Below are 26,992 nucleotides of genomic sequence, written 5' to 3'. Positions count from 1 at the left end.
TGACTGCAGTTCACATCTGATCGCCCGTCGCACCACGACCTGAAGATATCATGTGATCTAAATGAATGAAAACACTGAAATATTGCATTTTGTACATTAGCATTGTTTTATTAAGTGCATAGCATAAGTGTTTTGACATGATAGTGCCAGTGTTTATTATCATTAATGATCAGTGACCTGAGAAATACACATTCATACACACCTCACAGAATATAGTGCTTTATCAAACACACTGATACACACCATCAGGCTGCACCAATCACGGCCTCTGCTGGTCAGGTGGGCGGAGCTACTGTCAGAGCGGTGGGTGTCTCAAACACACACATACACACACAGAGGTATACAAACATGAAATCATTGTGTCTCTTGCAGCACACAGAAGTTGTCTGAACTCTGACCTGTGATTCTGTGCAGGGAGAGGCTCGGAGGAAAACCAAACGTCTTGTTTTTGCAATATATCTAAACATTCTTAAACCAAGATTCATTTCCTGGAGAAGCAACATAACTAAAGAAATTAAGTCTTGTTTACCTGAAAAATTTATAAAAATGTAAGATAGTTTGTGCTTATGTTTAACCCTCAAATCTGATAACACTTTTTACCCTCTGGGGTCAATTTGACCCCAGTAATTTAAACCTACACAATATGTTTATTTATTTATTTTTTTTTACAAAGGTTTGTCTCAGTTAATTTAAGTCTTTGTTGACTACTTAAGTAACTTTTTAAGTTGACCCCATTAAATTAGGAGAAGTCATTAAACTTGAAGCATAAAAAAATAAAATAAAATTATGTTTTTACAGACGTTAAACATTGAATGGGGTCAAATTGACCCCAAGGATAATAGGAGGGTTAAAGAGTGGACTCTCATCTGGGTTGTTTGGCATCAAACGAGTTTAACAGAATAAAGCCTTCAGACTTTCCCGTAGTGTGAGAACAGCATTTATCATTGTGCATAGTTGATTAGAACAAGCATGACATCACATCCTGCTTATCTTTGCAGCAGGCCCTGAAAATAGTTACTTTATATGGGTATGTTTGCAAGCAAAATGCGATATTATTATGAAGTAAATGTTTCGCCGGTCACATGTTTTTGGAGCTCAATTTACAAAACATATTTCTGTCTTCTGCGTGACATTTACAACTGAAAAGAAACCTGTGCGTGAAAGTCCTGCTCCAGTGATGGACGTCCTCACCTCTGACCTCTTACAAACACCACGGAAGGCACAGATGAGTGCAAACACATCCTCATTAACTCCTCTACCTTAATGACATCAGTCTGATGTGATGCTCGTGATAGATTCCTAAAGCATGGGTGGGTTCAGTCCGACTCGAGTGGTTCTCCGGCTCTCGGTTCCTCCTCGATGGAAACACAAGCATTAATATCCCGTCGTGTCACTGGTGCACACACACACACACACACACACACACAACTGCACTGTTTTAGCCCATTTTCTGACCTGGAGAACACTAGCACACTGTCACTGCGGCATGTGAATGAACACCATGATGGTGTACTCTATCCCACAATGCAATGCACTTGACATGATCTTCAAGAAATGAGTTATTTTTGAACAACTGGTTTCATCTTCTTGCAGTCAGTGGGATTTTTGTGTGTTTGTAATTAGGTCTGGGGTGAACACAAGCTTTATTCTGTGAATCGGTAATTCACAAGTCTTCAAAAAGACGTTTGCTTAAAGTGGCATTAAACGAGGAAATAGGGACATTAATCGGGTAAACTCTTACTCGCTAGCGACTTTGTGTTTATAATCACGGTCGGGCAAACTATTCTCAACATTTCAACTTGCAGATTTTAAATAATTAACAAGTTGTTGGGATGCTGAAGTCATGTGACTGTGGTGTAGTTCGTTTATAACATTAGCTTTTTACTTCTGCCGATTGTTTGCAGAGTTCAAGCCTTTGTGAAGATAATCAGAATGAAGAAATCAATGAATAATCCTCTTCATAATTGTGTTAAAGGATTAGTTTAATTTTGAAAAAACTTTTGCTGATAATTTACTCGCCCGCATGTCATCCAAGATGTCCATGTCTTTCTTTCTTCAGTCGAAAAGAAATTAAGGTTTTTGATGAAAACGTTCCAGGATTTTTCTCCATATAATGGACTTCAATGGGAACCAAACGGTCCAAGGTCCAAAAGAAACTTTCAGTACAAACTGCAAACTTGTTCAAAGGGCTTTAAACGATTCCAGACGATGAATAAGGGTCTTATCAAGCGAAACGATCGCTATTTTTTTTTTTTAAATAAAGTTTAAGTTTTATAAGATCAAATGCTTGCCTTGCTCTGTTCTGTGGTGCACGTTCGTGACTCTCCTGTTCGAACTCGTTCATCAAAATGAACAAATCTTTTTCTGAACCAATTCGTTCGTTTCTTTCGCCGAATGAACCAAATGACTCGGAAAAAGATTTGTTCATTTTGATGAACGAGTTCAAACAGGAGTGCGTTACAGAACAGAGCAAGGCAAGCGTTTGAGCTTATAAAACTTAAACTTTGTTATTTATTTATTAAATGAGCGATCGTTTCGCTTGATAAGACCCTTATTCATCGTCTGGAATCGTTTAAAGCCCTTTGAACAAGTTTACAGTTTGTACTTAAAGTTTCTTTTGGACCTTGAACCGTTTGGTTCCCATTGAAGTCCATTATATGGAGAAAAATCCTGGAATGTTTTCATCAAAAACATTCATTTCTTTTCGACTGAAGAAAGAAAGACATGGACATCTTGGATGACACGGGGGTGAGTAAATTATCAGCAAAAGTTTTTTCAAAAGTGAACTACTCCTTTAAAATGCAAAAGTTTTAAACAAAGAATCATGTTGAATTAAACATGCCAAATAACGAGATCATCTCCGCTATATGCAGTATACACTGCGCAGCGATCAGTATGCTAGTATTCAGTTCTGAATCGAGTGTGTCTTTAACCTCTGACCTCTCCTCTGTGGGGTCATTGGGGGTCAGAGGTCAGTGGCTGTGTGTGCAGGTGCAGAGTTCTGGCGGGTATGTTCACAGGTTTAGGGGGGATCTGTGGTTTGAGCGATGCGGTGCGCCTGACGAGAGCCGCGCGCGGGAGCACAGGAGGCTCACTGTAGCTGTGCTGTCGCGTCAGACACGAGCCGCCCGCGACTAGCGGCCTGTGTATCTCGTAGACGTTGCCCGCGAGCGACGACTTCTGGTTGAAAGTGTGCCGGCGGGCCGTTGTGACGCCGTTTCCCATCTTGATGAGGACTTTGCGCTGTGATTGGACGGTGTTGCCGTGTGGCCGTTCGGGAAGCGCTGGCAGTGGAACCTGCTGAAGCGTTGTGGTTTCAGGCGTCTCTTTTAGGCAACTGTAGTATGAGGAGGGCATCTGTAACGTCTGGCTGTACGACACTGGCACTTCTGGATGCTGGATGTGTTTGAATATGTCGTCGCTGCGGTTTTCTGAAGGTGTTTGATTGGTTGGAAACACCTGCAGGGTGGAGTTGTGGGTGTGGCTTCTCTCCCATTGGCTGTTCAGAGCCTTTAAGTTCTTGATTGGCAGCTCGGGGGTGGAGTCCGGGGTGGGCAGCGTCGAGACCAGCTCTTCCTCCACGGTCGCGTGTGGTTTGATGGGCGGCTGCCGGCAGGGCGGGCCGGAGCTGTAGATCTGGGAGGAAGTGATGTCGTTCTTGTCTGGTTTGGCGTCCAGCAGGCGGTTGAGTTTGGCGAGGCTGTTGAGCGAAAGCGCGTGTGGAAGCGGCGCCTCCGGCTCTTGTTCTCGCTGGGATCTCTGACTGCAGAAACACGACACCAGCAGACCCGACGCGATCGCGCCCAGCACGAACGCCACCAACACACACGCGCTCAGAAGAGTGAAGTGAAAGCCGTCGCTCACACTCGCCGCGTCAGGAAGCTGCTTCACTCCTGCAGACACACACACACACACACACAATCACAATCTTTGAATTTCATGAGTTTCAAAAATTCAGACACCAGATATCATTTTGTATATTTCTTCACGAGTGTGTGCAAGACACTATAGTTCATCTCTGTATGTGAGGAGAGCAAAATAAAGCAAACTGAGACATATTACACCCAAAACTCTTCCTACAGAGACGACCAGTGACATTTATAAAGATTTAATAATAATGTGAGAAATGTTCTGAAAGGTGTCTGCAGATATTTGGGTTTGACTGTATAAATTAGGGGTGTAACGGTACACAAAAATCACGGTTCGGTACGTACCTCGGTTTTAAAGTCACGGTTCGGTACGTTTTCGATACAGCAAAAAGAAAGAAATGCCAGAGAAATTTCCAATTTGTTTAAAGAAAAAATATTTTTAAATAAGTGTGAGTTTTCCTAGATCTTGAAACTTTCAGGTTTATAAATAGGGGTCATCTTTGAAGGATGAACAAATAATGTTTTGGTCATCACATTAAAAATAATATTTAAATATATATTTATTTATATAATATTTGAATTTTGAAGTGCTGGAAAAAGATGTGTGAAGTACTTGAAAGCATTTCACCATTCCAGCCAAACTGGTTCCAGTTAGTGTTACTATATTAAATCCATGGTGAATGTTGCTGGTCTGTGGACGTAAAGTATTACTAGTTCATTCACGGCACAATGTTTCTCCTGGTTTCCATGACAGCGCTGTTTGATCTAATAGAGATCTACGGTTAATAACGGAGAAATGTGAATGCATCTCACTAGATCTCGCAGCGATGTTATTACCTCAGTGGCGAATTCAAATGTTTTCTTTACCAGATCTCTTAGTGCGGTGTGGTAACAGTGTTGCTTGATCGAGATCGGCTCGCGCTGCACAGATGTTGCTGGTCAGCACGAATTTTGCCAGCAAGAAAAATGGTCCAAGCAATCGTTCGGTTTGTATGCGTACCGAACTGGAAGCCTCGAACCGAAACGGTTCAATACGAATACATGTACCGTTACACCCCTACTATAAATGTTGCTCTGCACTATTTTAATCATACGCTGCGATGCGTGGTCAATGAAGGATCTTAAAACAGAAGCTCATTAGAGTTTCTGACATGATCTTGAAGAGAACTGATGAACTGAGCCTGAAAATAGTTGTTTGTATTATTGGTAGCACTTTCCATTTCAATACAACACAAGCTACATATAACACACACTGAAGAGACAGCAGTGATTAATAATGTAAACAATGATTGGTCATGATAATGCGTGATGTGACTGCTAAATTTGGAAACAGTAGATTGTAGTAAACTGCCTTTGGACTGATGTTAGCACTGAACCTCACACACTCAACGAACCCCAGTATAACCAGACATGACATCATAACGTGTGTGACACTGACCAGACACTGAATCCACAGCTGAGTTCACATCACTTCCTGCGGCTGACATCACATCTGAGCACATGTGAATATAGAAGAGAATTAGTTTAAAGTACTATTAAAACAGTTAGTACTATTACGGTGTTTTTATATATATACATTTTTGCTACATTGTACAAGACAATTCCATAATATTAGAATATCTGGAATATTCAATTCATCAAGTTTAAAAAGTTGAGGTTGACTTCATAACAGCAGCGTGAAGTGTTTAATGAGAAACTTTAACAAAACATTAGTGTCACAATGATTCACCAATGGCAAAATTCTCACATACACTTCCTAGAACAAAAATACGACAGAACTGAAGCATCTCACTCACCGCCGCACGTCTCAAATAAATGTGATTGGTCCCCATCGATGTCCTGCTCAAAACCGGCCCTGCTCACCATAAACACACACAGGAAGGTTAGTGTGATATGACCCATCAATGATCATAATGTGGTAGGAAGTGATGTCACTCTTACTTAAATCCCGGGGCCATGTCAGCACAGCGCCCCGTCCGCAGCCAGATGCAGTATGGGTCATGTGTGTAGAGACAGCGCCTGTGGAGGAACAGGGAGAGTTATGGGTGTATCTGTGCCAATAGCCAACAACACATTGCCTGGGGCAAAATATAGATTTTTCTTTTATGCTGAAAATCATCAGGATATTAAATAAAGATCATGTTCCATGAAGATATATTGTAGATTTCCTTCCGTAAATATATTAAAAATATTTTTTTTGTGAGAAAAAAAAACATAAATCATCAACTTTAAAGATTTTCTCAACGTTTAAATGTTTTTGCAACTTCAAAACTTAAAATACCACAGTCTAAATCTAGTATTTTGCTGTTTCTATGTTAGCGCAGGTAACGGATCATGTGACCTGGCCTCACCTCCTGCAGGTGTCGTGTCGCGCGCAGCGGCTGAGAGGAACTCTGATGATGCAGCTGGAAAACGCCACGAACAGGGCGTGATGCTCCTTGTCCAGCTCCAGACCCAGAACCCTGCGCTCCCCGCTACACCTGCAAACACACGCCAGGCTTTACATCAGCGCCGGAGAGAAGTCATGCAGTTTCTGGGTAGAATGCGTCACAGTTTGCTTTATTTTGCTCTCTTCACTTAAATGAACAATAGTGTCCTGATCACACTAGTAAAGAAATATCGAAAATGATATCTGGGGTCTGAATTCTGGTTTTCTGTATATCTTCAGACTGATGATCTGTGTGTGGAGCGCTCACTGCGTGGGGTTGAACACGTCGAGCTCCTCCAGGAGTCTGGACCCGTGCGAGCCGTTGGGTTGAGTGCTGGTCAGAACCTTCAGGACCCGACCGTCCTCAGAGCCCAGAAACACAACGCTGCGGTTCCTATGAGGCCCGGCGGCCGTATCCACAACTATCTGAGTCAGCTTATACCTGCAAAATACAAACTCATGTTAGTGTGTGTGTCGGTAGGTTAGTGAAACCATTACGTCTATGGAGAGTCCACACAGAGATAGCAAACCAGACGTGTGTGTGTGTGTGTGTGTGTGTGTGTTTGTAGCACCTGCTGGCGGTGTTGGTGATCAGTGGTTGGCTGTTGACGGACGGCACAGACTCGTCCATCAGTGGGTGTGTCTTAATGAACGACAGCACAGCGTCTGGAAACTGAACAGAGGACGAGTAGGAGGACGCCGAACCTTCACCTGCACACGAACCCGGACTGAACACACACAAACAACAGGGTTACTTTCCTATCATTTATAGAGTTTTTTAACCCTCAGGTGCTCTTCGTTTCGGAGTCACACTTGTTATCTTCCCGGTCAAAAGTGACCGGACACCTAAAAATGAAACTTTCTCCATCCTAGTAAAACCAATGCAATTTATTTTTGTTCTATAATATTTATTCTTTTTAATTTAGTATTTTGAGACAAATTAATTGAATTTATTAATATTTATGCAATATTTATGGTTTATTTTTGCCATGGAAATATATATATATATTTTTCTATATATATATATATATATATATATATTTATTTATTTTTTCAAAAAAATATTATTGCAGTATTTTAGTTCAATATAGAGTCTAGGCTTTCAGAAAAAAAAATATTTTTAGAAGAAAATTAGCACCATCTGGTTACAGTATAGAGAAAAGGCGTAGAATCATGGTGTCACCACTTGATGGCATGTACAGCTCTCTATGGAGAGGCATGAGAATTCCCCAGCTGTTTATGGACACATTTTTTGTTGTTGTTGTTGGTGGTGGATTTGAATACATAGTTGAAACAATCTCAAAAACTATTTCTTATAAAAAAAAAAATTGACAAAAAACTAAAATTCACAATTTTTTTTTTCAATTTTTTTTACAATTTCCCATTCATTTCCTATGGGGGTCATTTTTGACCAAAGACCACAAGTGTGACTATTTTTTTAAGACCACTTAGCATGCTCAGATCATGACCTCAATTTTTTTTTCCAGAAATGACCGAAGAGCACCTGAGGGTTAAAAAGTTGTGTTAGATATTTTCTGTTAGATAATCTCCTAGAACGTGAGGTTGTCTTGAACATCTCACCGTGGTTTGGGCACGTGCTCCTCCGGCACTGACGTCCACATCGAATCACTGTTCTTCTGCTCTTTAAACTTCCCATTAAACACTCGCTCGATGTCATCCAGATAAAACCCACAGACGGCTGATCCGGGGATGCTGAAACACACAGACAGAGTTAACACACATACGGTATTTCTGTGTGTGTATGTGACTGTGTGTGTGTGTACCTGTTGATCTGTGTGGTGAAGACTCCCACCACAGCGGGCCGCTGGTTGATCTGAAGCACGTTAGTGAGCGACTGAAGCACATCGAAGTAGAAGAACGTTTCTCCGGGAACTGAGCAGTTCAGCCGCGCCTTCAGGAACGACGTCCAGTAGCGATCCAGCACGCGCGTGGAGCCGCCGCGGTCGTTCTTGCACACGCGAGCCACGCGCGAATACACCACCTGCAGCACGAGGAAGAGGAGAAGGACTTTGGCTTTGCTGCAAGTACACACAACATCCCAGCAAGCAATTCTGCGTCTAATAGCCATCTAACACAGCCCAGACGTCTAGGCTAAAACAAGACAGACATCTGACCAGAGCCCAAGAATAGGCTAGTCATCACTTACATAACAAAGAAATGAAATGAGTGAGGAAATCACCTTGTAATCACTGTTTAATTTGCTTACATGATGGAATATTAAACATCTCGCACGTTATTTTGGCAAAAACGTCATGTAACCAAATTTGAGCTTATTTTGGCTAGAAGGGATTTACTCGTTAACCGAGACGATGGATGACGGCTATTGCTTGCTGGGATGAACACTCATACGGTACGCTTCTGTTTGGGTCACCTTCCCAGCAGCGCTGTGCTCCACTGCGATCTCACTGAAGAAGAAATACACATAGTTCCCGTACTCTACAGCATGCAGGAAGTTAGGCTCTGCAGAAACAACAACACAACTCGGGTGAACTGGGGCGTCCGATTCACTTAGTTAAAGGGATAGTTCACCCAAAAATGAAAATTAGCCCATGATTTACTCTCACTCAAGCCATCCTAGTGTATATGAAGTACTTTTATTGTGAATAGATGCACTTTTATGATGATAGATGCAGTTTAATGGACTTTTAAAACGGGAACAGCCATTCACTGCCATTATAAAGCTTGGAAGAGTCAGGACATGTTTAATATAACTGTGATTGTGTTCGTCTGAGAGAAGAATGTCATATACACCTAGGATGGCTTGAGTGAGAGTAAATCATGGGGTAAATTTAATTTTTGGGTGAACTATCCCTTTAACTAAGTTTCCTCAACAACACACAAGATCTGAGGAATCATTCATGATCATATAAACGTCCTGATGAAGTTAAAGCAGCACCTCGGAGCCATTTGGAGTCGTATTTGACGGTGCGCAGGACGGGCCGGCCCTCTCCTCCTAAACTCCTGTAGATCACAGCATCACTCGCCTGGAAGTCCGTCACTGTGGCCGAATAGAAATGACCGCCTGAAATACAAACGTACATGACTCAAACGTACGTGACTCAAACTCAAGTCTCTGGTTAACTTGTGAGGCGGCCAATAAAAATCTCTTTAATTAACCAGTCACAGACAGGTGATCGGGTACGGACAAAAACAAAGAATCACTGCTTTCCCCTCATTCATTATTAGGGAGAAATAATACTAATAATAATAAAAAAAATAATAAAAAATAATCTTTTTATTGTATTATTTTAATTGTAAAAAGAAATCAATTAAATATTTTACTATCTATTATAAAATATGATTTATTCATGTATTTAATTTTACTACTACTAATAATAAAGTACTGTCATGTTTAAATTGTAGAAAAATTAGACAAAACAAAATATATTGCTATTTAATGGAAAATTAACTTTTTTATTAAATCATTTTATTATTAATGATCATAATATTGATGAGTGAGTAAAAAAATAAACAAATCAATAAAGAAATATATTAATATTTAATGTAAAATAAATTGTATTAAATGTATTTTATTATAATAATATGAATCAAAGTACTGTTTTTAATGTATTATTTAAATGATAAAATTAAAGAAATCAAAGAAAAATATAACTATTTAATGTAAAATAAAATGTTTTATTAAATGTATTTTATTATTATTTTTAATAATATTTATTTATGGCTGTTATAATTTCCTTTTCTCCCAGATATTAAAACAGAGATTTAGCATTTCCTGTGACCTGCTCCAAAATGCACTGATTTTTTTTATTTTATTTATTTTTATTTCAATTAAGCAATTAAGGTGGGTCATAGTTCTCTAGTCAGGAAAATATGGAAAACACATCCCTGCAATCATTAAAATCCTTAATATTTTGGGTCGGGCCGTTACACATACATATACTTTGGAAAAACCCAAATGCTTTGGACGCCTGTATTGCTTCACACCCTTGACTGGATGTGAATGTTGTGCTTGTGTGTGTGTGTTTCAGCACCTCACCTGCAAACACTCCGACGTTGGACTGGCGAGACTCAAATGGACATCGGGCCTGACCCAACAGATCCTGGCCGACCTGCTCCAGCGAACTCAACTGATCATAAAGCAACACAACAGGGGAGCGATTACACATGTGTCCATGAGATGGCGTGACTGACAGCTGACAGGGGATCAGTGACTCACTCTGTAGTTTCGGCAGGCGGGGTTCAGCGCGTTGGTTCCACAGGCAAACAGAGTCTCGTCGTTACGAGGCACAATAACTTTGATGTAATTATAGCATTCATCCTGAAAGCAGACAGAAGATGAATGATTGACAGTCCAACACACACAACCTCATCATTAACATCTGTTGAACATCTCTGCATGTTTGTGGTCCAGCACAGAGTAAATTCAGCGGCTCTCTCGAGTCGAGTGTGTGACACTTTCCCACAGAGACACATGTTTCCTCCAGCTGTGTGTCTGCTCTGATCTCAGATCAGCTGTAATGAGACACTCACACTGTTCCTGCCTCTCACGGTGCACTTGGACACATCTGTGGACCTCCACGTCACGATCTGAAACAACAGATTACTGTGAGAGTGTGTGTGTGTGTGAGGGAGAATGTGCTCCAGTGTGTGTGTGTTTACGAGAGAGTATGTGTGTGAGTGTGTGTGTACCTGTTGTGGGATGATTCTATCCACTGATGCAGTGAGATTCACAACAAATACATGATCTCTAAACAGGAGGCAAACACAAGAAACCTCATACTGTGCGTCTTCATGATTTCTACAGATATTTTCATTCTGCAAACATTATATATTCAAACCACTGACAGAATCACATTTCTTCAAAATTCATCCAGCATTTCAAAGGTGTAAATTAGTCATTTTACTTGATTACTTAAGTATTATCTTTAAGCAATTGCACTTTACAAAGTAATTCAAACGGAATAAGAAACTTGGATTTTAATTGAGTTTTTATTTATTTAGATTTTTACACTGTATCTATCTGTTATCGTGAGCATCATTCGAGTGGTGTTTCCACACTGCATGTGTTTTGAGCTGTGATGAGAGACCTGGCAGCGATGTAGAGCATCTGCTGGATCCGGATCATCCGCTGATAGTCCAGCCCGAGACGCCCCGAGTGATTGTGGGACATCAGACCCTGGAAACTGGGATACAGGAGTGTGTCTGGGGAGCACAGCAACACTTCAGTCAGGCAACACTCCTGTGAGGCGTTCCATCCCAGAATGCAGTTGGGTGTTTGTATGAAGTGGACTTCATTGAATTAAATGTTAACAATGTTATTCATCTGAATAAAGTCCCTATATCAGTTGTATTGCTGTCAAATTTGGGTAAAAGAAAAAATACTGTTCCATTTATCGGAAACAGCTCAGTAAATTTTGTGAAATATGTAATTAATTGCAATCAAAAGAAGAAGATCCATATTCTGCTTCTGATAAACTATTTAAAAAGTTCCAAACAAATTATAATTTTTGAAGGAGGGCCATTAAAAATGTTAGCAGAGTAAACAAACATTTCGTCATGTGACTCACCTTCCAGTCCCACCAAACTGATTGGCTGCAGATCCCTGGGGAAGGGCGTGGCAGTGATGAGTGGGAGGAGCCAGGCGAAAGAGACCATCGTCATGACGACAGAGTGACAGCATGTCCTGTCAGTCATCTGCAGAGTTAGAGATTAGAGAAACACAAAGACAATCATTCATATTCTTCTTTAAGAGTCATATTCTTGTTCATTACTTTTTAATTACATTTTAATGTAGAAAGACTTTAATCGCAATTTTAGCTCTGGTTTAAGCTAACATAAATAGTGTTTTTTGTTCAAAGCATATTTATTTATTCATTTATATATATATTATGTTTTCAAAACCAGATTTTAATTAACAATTTTATACTTTTTTTAGACAATTTTAGGCGAATGTAAATTTTTATGTAACTGACTAGAAATGTACATCACACAGCAATAACACAACAGTCAAAAATCACATCAGAAGCACAGATTTAAACAATGAAAGTGATCTAATAAACATATTTTTTTGAACCCTGTGTTAATCCTCCGGGGCAAATGTCAAATTGGACTGTAATTCTGGGATCGGCTTGTTTTTGTCTGTATGTGTATGGTTGAGATTAAGGTCAGACAAACATTAGTGTTTAAGGTCAGCGTTAACATGAGCTGCTGTGTTTATCTGCACTAATGTGTGCTGCGATACACTCACACATCCAGCACGACTAAACACATCAAATAGACATCACTCATGAACCTTTACATTTGACTTATTTTACTATTTTAATTCTTTTTATGACCGTATTCCTCCGTTTGATTGACTGAACTCAAGTGGCACTGAGAATTGTGTAAGAGAGAAACATAAAAGATTTAATTGTGGCAATTAGCAAGCCAAAAGCAAGGCGACAGTGAGAGTGACGTGATTAAAATCCACTCCATTCCTACAGCTTCAGAACAAATGGGCTTTTGGGGTGCGGACTGATGCGGCGGTGAACTGACAAATAAGTTTAAGTAAAGCTGCAGTCCGGCGTTTTTCCTCTTTGTCGCCATCTCTGTTCGAAATCTGCAATTGCAGTCATTCGAGGAATTATCAAGTTTACGCGAGTAGTGCCTCAGCGCGGATGAACACAATGTTTGAGGAGAGTGTGTGACTCTCACTGCCAATCTATCTCATTAGCTCCGCCCACTCCCATGAAGCACTGCGAATGACTAAATTAAGTCAACTTAAATATTTATGCTTATTTTGCATTAAGCTTAAAATGGTTTTAACATACTCAACATTTCTAAAATGAGCAGTTTTATATTTATCGTTATTAATTCGATTATGCGGTTTGCAAAGTATCTTATATCTGTGTAATTTTCAAATAAATATTTCACTTAAAAAAAAAAGTTTAATGTTATGATTCTCTGTGTAGCTGATTGGCTTATAACACTTTTAACTAAAACAAAATTGGGGGGGTAGAAATTAATGGACAAAATGACTTCCAGAACCAGCACCTGCCTCTGAAAAAGTGGGCGGAGTATAAATCGGTCTAAAACTACGATCTCATAACAATCCGTGTCAATGTTTAAAACCGGACCCAACCCGAGGCTAATCCTCCGAGTGTGCCAGTGGGAGACACTTTAGCTAATTAATGGCTAATCAGAGCTAATCTTCCATTAGTCAGATCAACCGGGACACACGAGGCGGGGTGTAATCTGCATCTTTTTATGTCCAGGATTATTCAATTATAAAGTTTTATACACTACAAGTTAAAACGCTTGGTTTTCTGAATTCTCCTTTAATTAAATTGCTTTCCAGGCCTGTAATTAACAGTAACATTCAGGCTCATTAATCAGCACAGAGAACCAATTATGCAGATTACTAAATACAACATATCAAAGCAAGTGTCATTATTGTAGAGCGATAACACACACCTCACACACAGTGCACCACCTCAGTGTCTGTTCCCTCAGTGTGTTCAAACTGGAACAGTTGTTTTCAGCTAAACACAGACTCACAACCAGATCAACACAACCACAAACACACAAACCACATCCAAAAACACCACAACACACACACCACAGAGACAGGCTCTCACACACACACACACACACACACCACAGAGACAGTCAGAGCCGCAGTGAACACACAGATGAGAAAACATCTTTACAAAAGCAGTGCTTGCAAAACAGAGCAACAGCTTGCCTATAAAAAGCATTTTATACGAATGTTTTACATTTACTGAACCATCACATGCTGGACTGCTTGTTATAGTCTCATGGAAACTAGGGGGTGGTAACGATATTTCTGTAAGTGTTGTGGAAGCGTTCAGGGCCTCATGTGTGTGTGTGATGGACAGGTCGTGATCAGACCAGGTGTACACGCCCTCGAAACGCGTTGAATCCGTCGCTCAAACCCCATCAGGAGGAGGTCTGAGACGCTTTCCAGACAAAACTGGACATCTCCTATTTTTATAAAACGGGGATTGTAAATTTTAAAACAGTAACTTTTGAGACTGAGACGGCAAAACGCAAATTAAGAATTACAATGAATCAAATATGTGCGAGTATTGATATTTTACTCCACTGTATTTGTTTAGAATTCATTTAATTTACAGTAAATGCATTATTATTAATAATAATAAAACCGCTTATGAAAATACTAGAGGTGGGAATTGATTGACCTACATTCTTGACCTACATTTTTTTTATAATTAATGAGTTTACCAACATCATATCTAATTTATTTGTGCATGTTTATTACATTACTTATATAATTATAAGTACTTTTTAAAATATGTAAAAATTAATAATACATCAAAATAATGGTATTTTGAGAATTATTACTAAATACAGCTTTGAATATATAAAATGTAAAGAATCACTTTACAAGTATGAAACACAAAGTGCTTTTCCAGACAATCAGTGAGGGATTATTCTCTTATCAATTCATGAGTTTCATTAAGAAGAGAATCATGAAATATCAGAGAATAGTTTTTTTCACCCATTCCTAAAAAATACAGGAGCAGAAATACAGATTCTTCATTAAAAACGGCACTTTGAGAATCATGTAATAATTCAGACATTCCTTTTGACGTCAGATTAAATAATAAACACGGCACGCAGTGTGTCCAGTGCATGATAATGCTCTTAAAGCAACAGACGAACAGTGCTTATTGCCGTGTTTAGAGACGCCAGAACACAGATCCACACTCTCGCCTGAGTTAAAGAGAGACTGTCCAGGACTCGGAGATCTAGTAAACACTGAGGGAATGTTCTCCGGCTATCCTCCAGGAACACGTCAGTCGGAGCGGATGGGGTCTGCAGTGTTTCCTGATCCTCGGAGTGAGAGTTCATGAAGCTGAAGCTGCCTGGGCCTTTAGTTTGTTCATGTTTTACTGTCATTAAAGAATGGCTTTATAGAGTAGTAGAGCGTGGCGTTATCAACGTCAAGGTCATGGGTTTGATTCCCAGGGAATGCATGAACTGATAACAGGAGCGACTACATTTCCCAGCACTCTCTAAAATACACCTGGGTTTGTTGCACGCACATTAAAAAGCATAATGTTCTTGTCGACAGTCGCTATGAAATTGCACAACACAAATTCGTTCGAACACACATCATTACCATCCAAGTCATTACCATCTAAAGCCGTATTCGCACAGTAATTGTTTCTCATGTGGACGTCTGTAATAATACATTAGCATTAGCACCTCAGTGATAAACTCACTGGATGGCGAGTTATTCACAGTCGAGGAGCAGATGTTTTGTGATCCTATGAACCCGGGAAGTTCGGGAACGCACTGATCATGTGATCAGTCACATGATTATATCATTTTAATTTAATAATAGGATATCTGATTTGATTATCTAAATATCCTATAGATCAAATAATTTTCTGTGTTGTATTTTATCTCAAAATGATGGCCGTGTCATTTTAAAAATGTGAAAATTAGCGGAAATAAGTTAATACAGCCTCTTATTTACACGAGGTAAACAAATCTGCTTGGCTTATTTTGTTTATGTATATAATTGCTGCCATAAAAACAGCCTAGTTCAAATGTTTACATGCTTTTCTTCTCTTTCTCTTTTGTGAGCTGATGAAATATTGTCCTTGTGAATACTTTCCAGCATTTCAGTAATACAAGTGTAGGAAATGCAAACTCATAAGTTGCGCAGCGTATTGTCAGTGGTCAAAAATTTGGTCAAATATGTAAACATGTAAGTAGATCACAGAAGTCAGTGAGAGTGAACACTTTCCTCAGAGCTGTGTGTGTGTGTGTGTGTGTGTGTGTGACGTCTCTCTCTCTCTCTCTCTCTGACGGCTCTCACGCTCTCGGTAAAAATACTCGGCACCTTTGACATAAAGCAGCTGTTTTGCTTCCAGTCAAGATCTCAGCTTTTCCTTCTCTTTCAACTAGTCCCACTCGGACACACACACACACACACCCAGCGAGAGTGCAGCGGTTCCTCAGGAACACACACATGCGTGCTGCTCGTCCATCATCAGCGCTGTCTGTGCAAACTATAGGAGGCTGTTGACACAGAACGTGTTTCTCAGTTTTTCACATGTAAACATGCAGTAGATGGATGTCTTTGAGCGGCGAGCACGGCTCACATGTCTTCTGCAGCGTCTCGCACATGACATTGATTTAAACTCAGAAGGTCACAAATTAAAAATATTGCGAAAATTAAGAATGTGTTTCTAGACGTCGTTTTTTCCCCTATTTCACTGCCCTGCTAAAACGTGCTCCGCACAGATCCTCTTTCTGCATTCACTGCGCAGCTTTTTCAGAGTCGTTTATGTAAATATGCTCTAGATGAACGTGATTAACCGCATCACAGCATTTGAGAAACACCAAGATTAAGAGATTTAATCTACTGCTGTGCATATTGAATTTTTAAACAGAAAAATATGTTCATTATTTATGGTCCCAAAGTGCTGTATTTTTAAAGATGCTTTGCAAAGTTATTAACATTCTTTAGTTTATGGATTGTCTTAAGGGATATTAATATTATTGTTAAATAAACTATTTTCATTTACTCACCCTCACATCATTTCAAACTCGTATGACTAACTTTCTTGCACAAAAATAGGAGAAAGAGGAGATTTTTTCCTTTAATAAAGAATTTGGGATCCATATACTTTATTGGGCAGTCGAGCTCATCACTCCCTTTAACAGAAGATATTTTTAACGAAAACTTTTTACTGACAAATGGGTGATTTGGAGGATGTTGGCAAAGTGGGGACTTTAAGCCTTAAATAAGACTTTTTGGTTATAAACTATTTTGACACTGAGTCACATTTTAGTGGACGTGTCTTTTGTAAATTATGGTCTAAGCCATTATTTTTAAATTAAACAGGACACATTTTAACTTACAGAAAAACAAACAAATTTAAAGATGTATTGCACTTCTTTTTTTGGATGAATGCTTGAAAACCCCCTTTTTTGATGGGTTTTTGTCCATAAAGGGGTTGTAATCAATACCGTTTGTTTACTAGAATTTATTTAGTGTGTGTTTGGTGTTTTTGCAGAAGAATGAAAGTCATAAAGGTTAAGAACATCTTGAGGGCGGGTAAATGATGGCAGATTATTCATTTCAGGGAAAAGTATGGCTTTAGCTCTAGTGTGAGGGTTAGTTAGGGTGAAGGTTAGTTACGGTCAGGTTAGTTAGGGTGAGGGATAAACTATAATGCTTGTTAGGAGCACTCGGACCCCAGCTTTCTCTCTCCTGACCTTCATGTTGAGGAATTCAGGGGGAGTTTATCTCCGACCCGTCGGTTCTGTGCCGAGAATCAGAGCCCAACAGAAACTCTACAAGCGTTCCAGGAATGCCAGAGTGGGCAGAGAGAGAGAGAGAGAGAGAGAGAGAGAAAGAGAGAGAGAGAGAGAGAGAGAGAGAGAGAGAGAGAGAGAGAGAGAGAGATCGCAAGATGAACAGAAGGGCAAACATGCAGAAGACCCATAAAAGCAAGACAGAAATATGGAAGCTTGTTCTCGCCACAGAATAAAAAATATACTCTACTTTTTATCTCAGAATCATGTGAAATAAAGTCAAAATTACAATAAATAAAGTCAGAATTGTAATTGCAAGAAATAAACTCGAAATTCTGACCTTTTTTCTTTTATATCTCAGAATTTATATCACAAGAAAAGATGTCTCTGAGAAAAGATGTCTAATTGTGAGATATGCTCGCAATTGTATGTGTTATAAAGTCAGAATTGCGAGATATAAACTCGCAATTGAGAGAAAAAGTCTAATTTCTCACAATTGTGAGTTCATTTCCCACAATTCAGACTTTATATTTTGCTATTCTGACTTTATAACGCGCAATTGCGATTTGCTACTTTATATTACTGAATTCTGACATTATATCAAGCAATTCTGAGAAATAATGTCAGAATTGCAGGATGTGAAAAAGGCGCAATAATGTTTTATTCTGTGGAAGAAGCAAGCTTACAGAGAGCCATATGAAGGAGAAAAGAGATAAACATTCAGAAGAATGTCAAAATACTGATTAATAATAACACAATGTATTATAATGATGACCTCATTGTGTCTCTGGAGTTATTTAAGATTAAGATGGACGTTTCACATACATTTATCCAATGTGTGTGTGCGCGTGTGTGCGTCTATAAGTTACTATACTATACACACACACACACACACACACCAGTGACAACTGATGACATATAATGTATTTAAAATGACTATTTATAGTTATTAATTAGGGAAAAGTCAGGTATATTAAGTCAGGTAACATTACATTTATCACCAGAAAGGTTTATCTTTAATCAAACCACTTATATTCTCTGAAACCTGTTTTTAATATACAGAATCATCATTTTAAATGTCTGAAGACCGTCCTAGTCCAGCTGACTGCATTGTTTGTGTAATTTCATAAACTATACTCACTTTTCAGACGTGGTTTTCTCCGGTATCTGGCTAATTTAAGGCTGTTTTGGCAGTTTTCTGAGGGCAGATGGTCAGACATGAGCTTTAAACCCCAAATCCCCTCAGAGAGCAAAGGATTACCACATCTAACGTTACTCTCCAACATCTTCACTGTTTCCCCCTAAAACACCCGTGACAGCTTCCAAACATCACGTTTCTGTGAAACGTTAGTCTTTATCTTCACGCGGCCGCGACTGACGGAGAGTTGAGCGTCTGACGGTTTAACGGTCGCAGTATAAAAGCTTTTAAAACTCTTGTGGCGCGATTGATAACTCGTATGCGCGTTCATGTTACTCCTGCGCTCGCAGTTATGACCGGTTCAAAAGTACTACTCCCATTTATGAACCACAATCTGACAAAACAACACAGAAACTTACCTGTTTTGCTTCAAAAGCCATCATAGTCCATGTTCTCTGTGTTTTCTTCTAATCCGAGCGTTACAGACCAAGAGCTGTTCATTCAGTTTAATCACTGACTGCTGCGAGAGGAAAAGAGGCGGGACTACAGACACAACAGACACGCCTCCTCATTTACGTATGCAAGTTTGGGCCAATCAGAGCCTGTAGTCCGGTTTCTTTACTCCGCGCAGCCAATCACAACACATGTGGCGGGTTATTTATGATTTAGCCTGTGGAATCGCTTTGCTTTTTAATTATATCCCTAAATAATAACAATACTTATATATATATATATATATATATATAGTTACAGGTAAATTTAATAACAGGTAAATTTCTCTGTATCAGGAATACGTGATTGTGTTTGGTTCTGTTATATGTTACATTAAATGCATTCATTCTAAAGTGACTTCTAAGAATTAGTGTGTAAATATATTATTATGCATAATTCAATCAAAGTCCTCATGATTCACAAGTCGAGTCCCCTTCATCTATAGGCTACAGCGCTTTAACAGCAGCGTTACAGTGATAACAGGAGATTACAGTAACAGAGAGTGTTTAGGCTATACAGCAGATCTAGAATAAAGTTATTGTCCAGATAAAGTTAGTTTTGATTGATTCACTGCCGTTGTAAAGATCATTAGTGATTAACTCTGGGGCTGATAACACGACACCGCTCTACAGAACACCCTTGACACGCTCCGGCTCATTCACACGACCGAACAGTGTCAACATAAAACATATTCTCTCAGTTATGATCAGCTCACGATAAACACACACAGTGTCACGGTATAATAATACTGTGTGTTGTGAAGGAAACATCCCTCCGTCTGTGTTCTTTTCTTTCTTTCTGCTGTTTTCAGGGCATATAAACATCGAGAGGAACATCCTCCTCTTCCGGCCTCTCATTCCCACGTCCTGCTTCAGTCCCAGCGTGACCTTTGACCTGCAGATCCCGCTCTGTTTCTAACACACACACAAACCTAATCCTTAAACCTATAATTCTGTATGGTTTATGAGCTTGTTTCCTCAGTCTAGGTCCACAGTGACACGAGTCCCCATGAGTCTGTGTGCTTTCAGGGTTAAGTCCCCACTGAGATAGAAAAACATGTACACACACACACACACACACTGGAGTGGAGGAGGATGTGTGTGTTGGTCACTGTGCATGTTTTTTTCTTGAAATTGTGTATTCTGAAGACATTTACAGACACAAACACAAACATGTGGGAAAACAGAGTCAAATTCCTGTAGAGACACAGAGACCTAATTGAGATTAATTTCAAATACCACATATCTTACATGATGTTTTGTTTTGTTTGCAAATGAGCAGGCAGCAACACACTGGTGGACACATGTTTCGATCATCCAATGAGTGTCTTTGAAAAGTAAATCTGGTCATGGTAATCTATTTACATAAATGACTTAAAAAAGTTCAAAATGAGAATTTTTAATACAAAAATATGCATACTTGCATTAAATATGCTGCATACTTGTTATAGGCATACACATGTAGGCCGTCATGTGTCCTCCAGAACAGGGAATGGCTCCCTCTCGTGGCAGAGTGACACCAGTTCATGTGTGTCTGCTGCCCCCTACAGGACCGAGCACAGCACTGCAGCTCTGTTACTGTAATAGTTTACATTTCATACACAGGTGATTCACAATGCCTTACATAGTTAGATTTGACAGGTGAGGAGGAGAGATAACCGCCCTGTTGACTTTTGTATTCTTTCCTCTGGGCAACATCATGAAAGTGTTCATCGCCATAGTAACTTACACTCCACCTACGCTAACCTGGTCCAGAACAGGTTATGTTCCAGGTAAGAGTTTGCAAACCGAACTTGGACCAATCAGCTGTGAGCAAAGTGATAAAGTCACTCCACAGCAAATGATTTTAAGACAAATCCATGGTGTTGTGTTAATGTACTTGACAGGAGATGGCGCTGTAATTCACATGATGTTACCTATAAAAGGTGTAGAGTAAGAACGGAGGTTGTTGCACCTGCTGTCTAATTATGTGACCGTGTGGCACTGTTGCCTTGCTTGTGGGTTTGAATAAACCTTGAAGAAGTAACAAGTTTCTTGTCTTCATGATCACCAGGATTTAGACATATCAGATGGCTTTTAGTAAATAAATTTGTATGATTTAGAAATTATGTCTGTAATTATTATACCCTTAAAAATCTCACATGTACAATTTCAGAGTTCATCAATTATTATTACGCAGATTTTAAATGAATATAAAGGTTATTTAAAATACGCTTTAGAATCAATAAATGAAGCTATAAAATGACTACATGTGAGCTTAAATGTTCAATTCTCTCTATACCTTTATCAGCTGTATTTAACAAACTTCACAACTTTTTCTTGCACTGATATACAGCAGCAAGACTTTCATTTAGTTGTCCTCTTTCACAGACAGCTATTTTCTTTTTGCTGTGTAAATTTTTTTAAATTCTTAACATTTTAATAATTTTATTTAATAAATGAATTGCGCTACTTCTCTCGTCTCGTGAGAAATTAATTTCAATGAGTTTTGAATAAGTTTAACTCTTTCTCAGCATGTGATTGGCTGTTCGCTACTGATGTCACACCTAAACTCAGGATCAAAGCCTGAGTTGACAGAGAAAGTTGAAGATCAGCATCATGGTACCAACAAAGCCTGGTTGGATTGGTTTGGTTTTGTCAACTCGAAACTAATCCTGCAACCCTGAGTTCGTTCAACCACCATCGTGGTACAGGCCCCTGTACTGTTAGATGTACTAAATGAAAGTACACCATTACAAAATAAATATTTCATTTATTTATTATAAATTTACATCAAGTTGTATTTGTGTTTATACATTTTTTTTAATAAAATGTAATGATTTATTTATTTCTATCTATTTATATTTATTTTTTTCTTAGCATTTCTTTACACCCAGAGTTTCCCCGGAGCCCCAGCACTCTCTTGTGGCCCTTAGTTTGTAACCCCTGCTCTAGAGGAGACACAACTGGTGAAAGATTTCTGTTTTAAACTCAGTGCTGCTGTGAAGAAACAGATATCAGAGAGATCTGGTGTGATTTCTCTCTGCCTCGTGTGTGTGTGTGTGTGTGCTTGTGGAGTTTAGAGGTGATGCCTCAGGTGATTCCTTGCAGACACACTTTCAATGCTCTGAACGATACAAAACATCTCTCAAGAATCTGAAACTCAGCATTTAAGTGTGTGAGAGAGACAGAAAGCAGAAGTGACATATCTCCTCCGATCACACAGTTTCCTCTCACAGTTACACAGCGGAAGACGCCACTTCCTCACACAGACACGACACACACACACTCCTCCGACTGCCCGACGCAGGTAAACACACACTGCATGTCTGCGTCCCTCCGTCCTCTGGTGCGGGATGGAGGCGTTCAGCTCCAAGGACATGGCCATGAAGGCCCAGAAGAAGATCCTCAGTCACATGGCCAGCAAGTCCATGGCTCACATGTTCATCGACGACAACAGCAGCGAGGTTCTGGACGAGCTGTACCGCGTCTCCAAAGAGCACTCGGGGAACCGCGCCGAGGCCCAGAAGGTGGTGAAGAACATGATCAAGATCGCCGTGAAGGTGGGAGTCCTGTTCCGACACGAGAAGTTCAGCGCGGATGAGCTGAGTCTGGCGCAGGACTTCAGGAAGAAGCTGCATCACGGAGCCATGACGGCCATCAGCTTCCAGGAGGTGCAGCATACACACATTCATAATGTTTGCGTGATTATCCGTGAATTATGGTCCATTAGTGCTCTTAAGTCGAGCCTCACTACCGCTTAAAATTCTGCGTGTGCATCGTCATTTCACACCAGACAGGAAGCGACTGCTTAGAACACCCTAGCAACCACACAGAACACCCTAGCAACTCTTTAATGCAGGATGCATTCTGATTTGTTGTCCATTCATCTCAGAGTTAGAATGTTTCGGAGTAAACGGGCCTTTAAGAATGAAGCATCTAATTTTGCATTGTTTTAAAATTGAAATATGTGGAGAAATGTACAAACAAAGTGAAAAATTAGCCTCTTTTCTAGTGTTCTGTTCAACTGTAACAATAAAGATACCGTTTCACATACATAGAAGAGATCACGTCATGATAACCCCACAGAGTAATCACTTTCAGAGTGATTTTAATCCAAGATGAACGATAAAAATACTGACAGCCAATCAGAATCCGACAGACTTTAACGAGCTTGAGTATTTAAAGAGACAGGAGCGCAAGCTTATAATAAACAATAACGTGTTTTGATGTGGGTGCTAATATTGTACTCGATGTGAATGATTTGCAATTAATTTTAACATATTTATTTATTCAATTTTAACATATTGAACACAATTAATGCAGCATTGTTTGGCTCGCATTGCATTATATAAACGCTGCGTCCACTTCCAGAGGTTGTGGGAAACGCATTGCTTCGTGTTGTAAACACTCATGTGGACGAATGCGTTCGAACAGCCACTAAACACTGTCTTCTGACCTGATTTTGGGAAGCACGCTAGCAAGATTGGATATTAATTTGTCCCCTTGAGACCCAAGTTTGGTTTGAAGATGAAAAACGTATCAAGCACAATGTTCTCACCGTTCCTGATGTCCAGTGTTCGAATTACACCATGAGCTTCGGGATACAGGTATCTCGACTGGTGACGTCACTCTCCATTTGGGGGTTAATTTTTCTTCCTCTAATATATTTGCATTTCAAGGCTAAAAAAAAAGAATGAAAAATGCTTTAAACCCAACACCTGCTCTCTCCATCACCCTTACTTTCTCTCAGTCTCCTCATCTTGCCCAGTCTCTTCCCTCCTAATGCTGAGATTTTTTAATTTACTGAAGGCCAAAAATGGTATATTATTTTTTATTTATTTATATAGCACACATAATACAACAGACGTTGCCCACGGTGCTTCACATACAGGAAAAATAAAACAATTTACCTACAGTAACATAAAGTTACATACATAATTCTCAATATGTACAAATTAATTATTAATCTCGTGCCTAACATGATGAAAACAGCGTCAGGCTCGTTACATAGGCCTCAGTTCAAAATGGCGAAATTAGACTAAAGTTTATAAGTTTGCCTGATTATTTTTGTCATTCGTTTAACATTTACGACCTAAGAAACGGTCAAATATGAAATGTTTAGTTTAGCTACTTACCTTAATTCGCTTTTTGACCGTAAACTAAACTGAAGCGTCGTCGAGTCTCTGCTGAAATTCGCGCGCTCACCGTCTGTGTGTGAAGATAAAGCCCGCCTCCTTTGATTTGATTGGTCATCTCAAATATTTTGACATTGACGAGCAGTGACAAGACCAATGAGGCTGAATCTGATTATAACACGACTGAAGTGAACACGAATTTGTTTAGCTTACACAAATACTTATTGCATTTTCTTTCAGTGTCCCCCAAACTATTATTTTCATCCTCTTTAGAAGGGTCCAATGCTTGAACAGAAGCACAAAATTATGTAGAAATGCCCATTATTGTCGAGTTTTCTCGCCAACACATTTTTAAATTAGAGTTGTGAAAACATCAGATCTGGAACCGCGTCATGTGCGCCGGGTCTTAAAGTGACAGTGTTCTAATAAACCTGCTGTCTGTCATTTATGTTAATCAAACATAGACCAATCTTTGTTGTTTCTACATTTCAGTGTGAAACAATACAATAACATTTTTTTATGTTTGGTGAATTTAATAATGATTAACTATTTCCCCTGGCAGCATTTTTTTTTAAAAATTGTTTTTTTTTTACAAAAATGATTCTAGCTTCATGCATTCTGTTTCTATCAACACTATGTGGGTATGTTTCATAAAAAAGCAACATTTTAAGCAAAAAGCATCCAGATCGATGATCAAACACAGATGGAGTCGCTCGAGTCCATCAACACCTCAAAGCTTCAGTCGTTTCCGCTTCATGGGTTCAACATTTCACTCAGTAACATTTTTGATTAATATGTTGTTTAATGTTTGATGATCGCGTTATAATGCACATGTGCGTCAGCAATGCTTCTATCGCTCGTTTCTGCTTTTTCTTCGCCAGTGTTCTGATCAGGAGATTCTGAACTCTTTCGGGAGATGCGTAATAGCGCCCCCTACAGTATAACAGTGGAAACACGGAAAGCCGGGGAAAATGTCGGGGAAAGAGTTAATGACTGAAAAATGTGCGATTACTGTATTTAATGGAATGAAAGCACTAGTCAAACCATGAGTGTGTGCGTCTGTCTCCGTCAGGTGGAGTTCACGTTCGATAAGAGCGTCATGATGGAGCTGCTGACGGACTGTCGGGATTTAATGCTGAAGCTGGTGGAGAAACACTTGACGCCCAAGTCTCTGGACCGCATCCGTCACGTGTTCAACCATTACGCGGACCCGGACCTGCTCACACACCTGTACGACCCGCAGGGGACGCTGTGGAGCAACCTGGGCAAGATCTGCAGCGGCCTGAACCGCATGATCGAGGAGGGGAAGCTCTGAGCGCTGGGCGGAGACACACTCGCGTCTGATTGGCTAATCCGCATCATCACGGGGCAATGGGAGATTTAAAGGGACAGTACGCACATAAATGACTTTCTTCTGTGGAACGCTAAAGAACGCTTTAGTTTGGATCCCAACTTTTGTGTTTCACAGAAGACATACAGATCTTTTTAAGAATTTAAAAAAAAAATCACTTTTTTAATACAAGTTTTGTTCCTGCATTTTAACATGACTTCCGTCCATCGATGTTTGCAACTAAAACCAAAGAGAAATTGAGCAACACTGGATTTGTGTACAGTTGTATGTACCAGTGAAATAATCCACTTCTGTTTCTCTTTTCATGTTGCACTGTATTTTCTTCAACCACAACAGTATTAGTTAAAAGCTGAGTGGATCCGATTGAAGTTTAATAATAAAGTGTTGTTTTATTTAGTTTCAAATCTTCTTCTTTTGAAAGCTTGTTAACGCTGAGATCTTTTTTATGAGCTGTTCTGTTCCTCCTGTACTTTAACTTCTGCTTAAGGAGATTGTCTGAAGTCCAGCAGATCTGACTGTGGTTTCAGTTTCAGAAACACTGGCCACTATTCAACAATACTCTAACCACACCGTATGATAGTTTAAGAATCACAAACATTAAGAATGCACTATTTGCGGGTTTGTTTTCTGATGTAGATTACATTTACAGAAGGGCTAGTGCACTAGTGTCAACAATGTTTGCAACCCATTTCACTTGTGTGTTTGTACAAGAAAAATGCCAAACAAGACCTATCACACAATTGTCATATTTGAAATTTAAAAAAATATAAAAATTTGTTAATACTTGTTTAGGGACCAATTCTCACTATAACTCGTTGCTCATCATCATGCATATTACTAGGATGTCGGCAATTTATTAGCACTTATTAATGCCTTATTCTGCATGATCATATTCTCCATCCCATAATCTAAACATAACTACCTTAGTAACTGTTCATAAGCAGTCATTAGGAGTTTGCTGATGCAAAAGTCATAGTTAATAGCGAGAAGTGAACCATAATCTAAAGTTACCCAAAAAATCTTTATCAGCTCTTCTCTGAGAAGGAAAACTAATGATATTATTACGACTTGAAGAAACGACGCGAGTTTGTGCTTAAAACAACAGATATGTGCCAGCGAGGTCAGAAATATCTAATTAGTTAATTTTTCTGACTCCATTGGCAGATTTCTATTTCATTCTTAATGCACAAACAAAACATTTTGATGCAGACTTAATATCTATAAAGAAAGTAAATAGTGTTAAAGAATCTTTTTTTTCGGATGTTTAGATATTTGTTCTGGAAAACAATACAAAAGTAAAAAAAAATTTTAAAATAAGATT

At 39.3% G+C, this 26,992-nt stretch overlaps 2 protein-coding genes across 2 annotated transcripts; one reads left to right on the top strand and one right to left on the bottom strand.

Annotated features, from left to right (window-relative positions):
* Window positions 1–2,734: 2,734 nt before the first annotated feature.
* Window positions 2,735–19,233, bottom strand: sema6ca (sema domain, transmembrane domain (TM), and cytoplasmic domain, (semaphorin) 6Ca). Its single transcript, XM_039665915.2, has 18 exons — window positions 19,132–19,233; window positions 11,847–11,973; window positions 11,367–11,481; window positions 10,969–11,026; window positions 10,810–10,866; window positions 10,496–10,597; window positions 10,316–10,406; window positions 9,215–9,340; window positions 8,690–8,778; window positions 8,082–8,299; window positions 7,879–8,010; window positions 6,870–7,025; window positions 6,566–6,739; window positions 6,221–6,349; window positions 5,811–5,888; window positions 5,666–5,724; window positions 5,308–5,361; window positions 2,735–3,893 (listed from the first exon to the last, which is right to left on the bottom strand). Exons 1-18 carry the CDS (start codon window positions 19,153–19,155, stop codon window positions 2,956–2,958), a joined length of 2,727 nt encoding a protein of 908 aa, XP_039521849.2. The 5' UTR covers window positions 19,156–19,233; the 3' UTR covers window positions 2,735–2,955.
* A 3,206-nt stretch (window positions 19,234–22,439) lies between these two features.
* tnfaip8l2a (tumor necrosis factor, alpha-induced protein 8-like 2a) lies at window positions 22,440–26,067 on the top strand. Its single transcript, XM_039665914.2, has 2 exons — window positions 22,440–22,856; window positions 25,393–26,067. The coding sequence occupies exons 1-2, from the start codon at window positions 22,539–22,541 to the stop codon at window positions 25,633–25,635; spliced, it is 561 nt and encodes a 186-aa protein (XP_039521848.1). The 5' UTR covers window positions 22,440–22,538; the 3' UTR covers window positions 25,636–26,067.
* Window positions 26,068–26,992: the final 925 nt, after the last annotated feature.

This window comes from Pimephales promelas, chromosome 18, assembly GCF_988280905.1.
Source record: "Pimephales promelas chromosome 18, fPimPro1.hap1.1, whole genome shotgun sequence".
Lineage (NCBI taxonomy): Eukaryota > Metazoa > Chordata > Actinopteri > Cypriniformes > Leuciscidae > Pimephales > Pimephales promelas.
The sequence above is the reverse complement of the archived record's forward strand: the minus strand, read 5'-3'. Positions and strand labels throughout refer to the sequence as shown.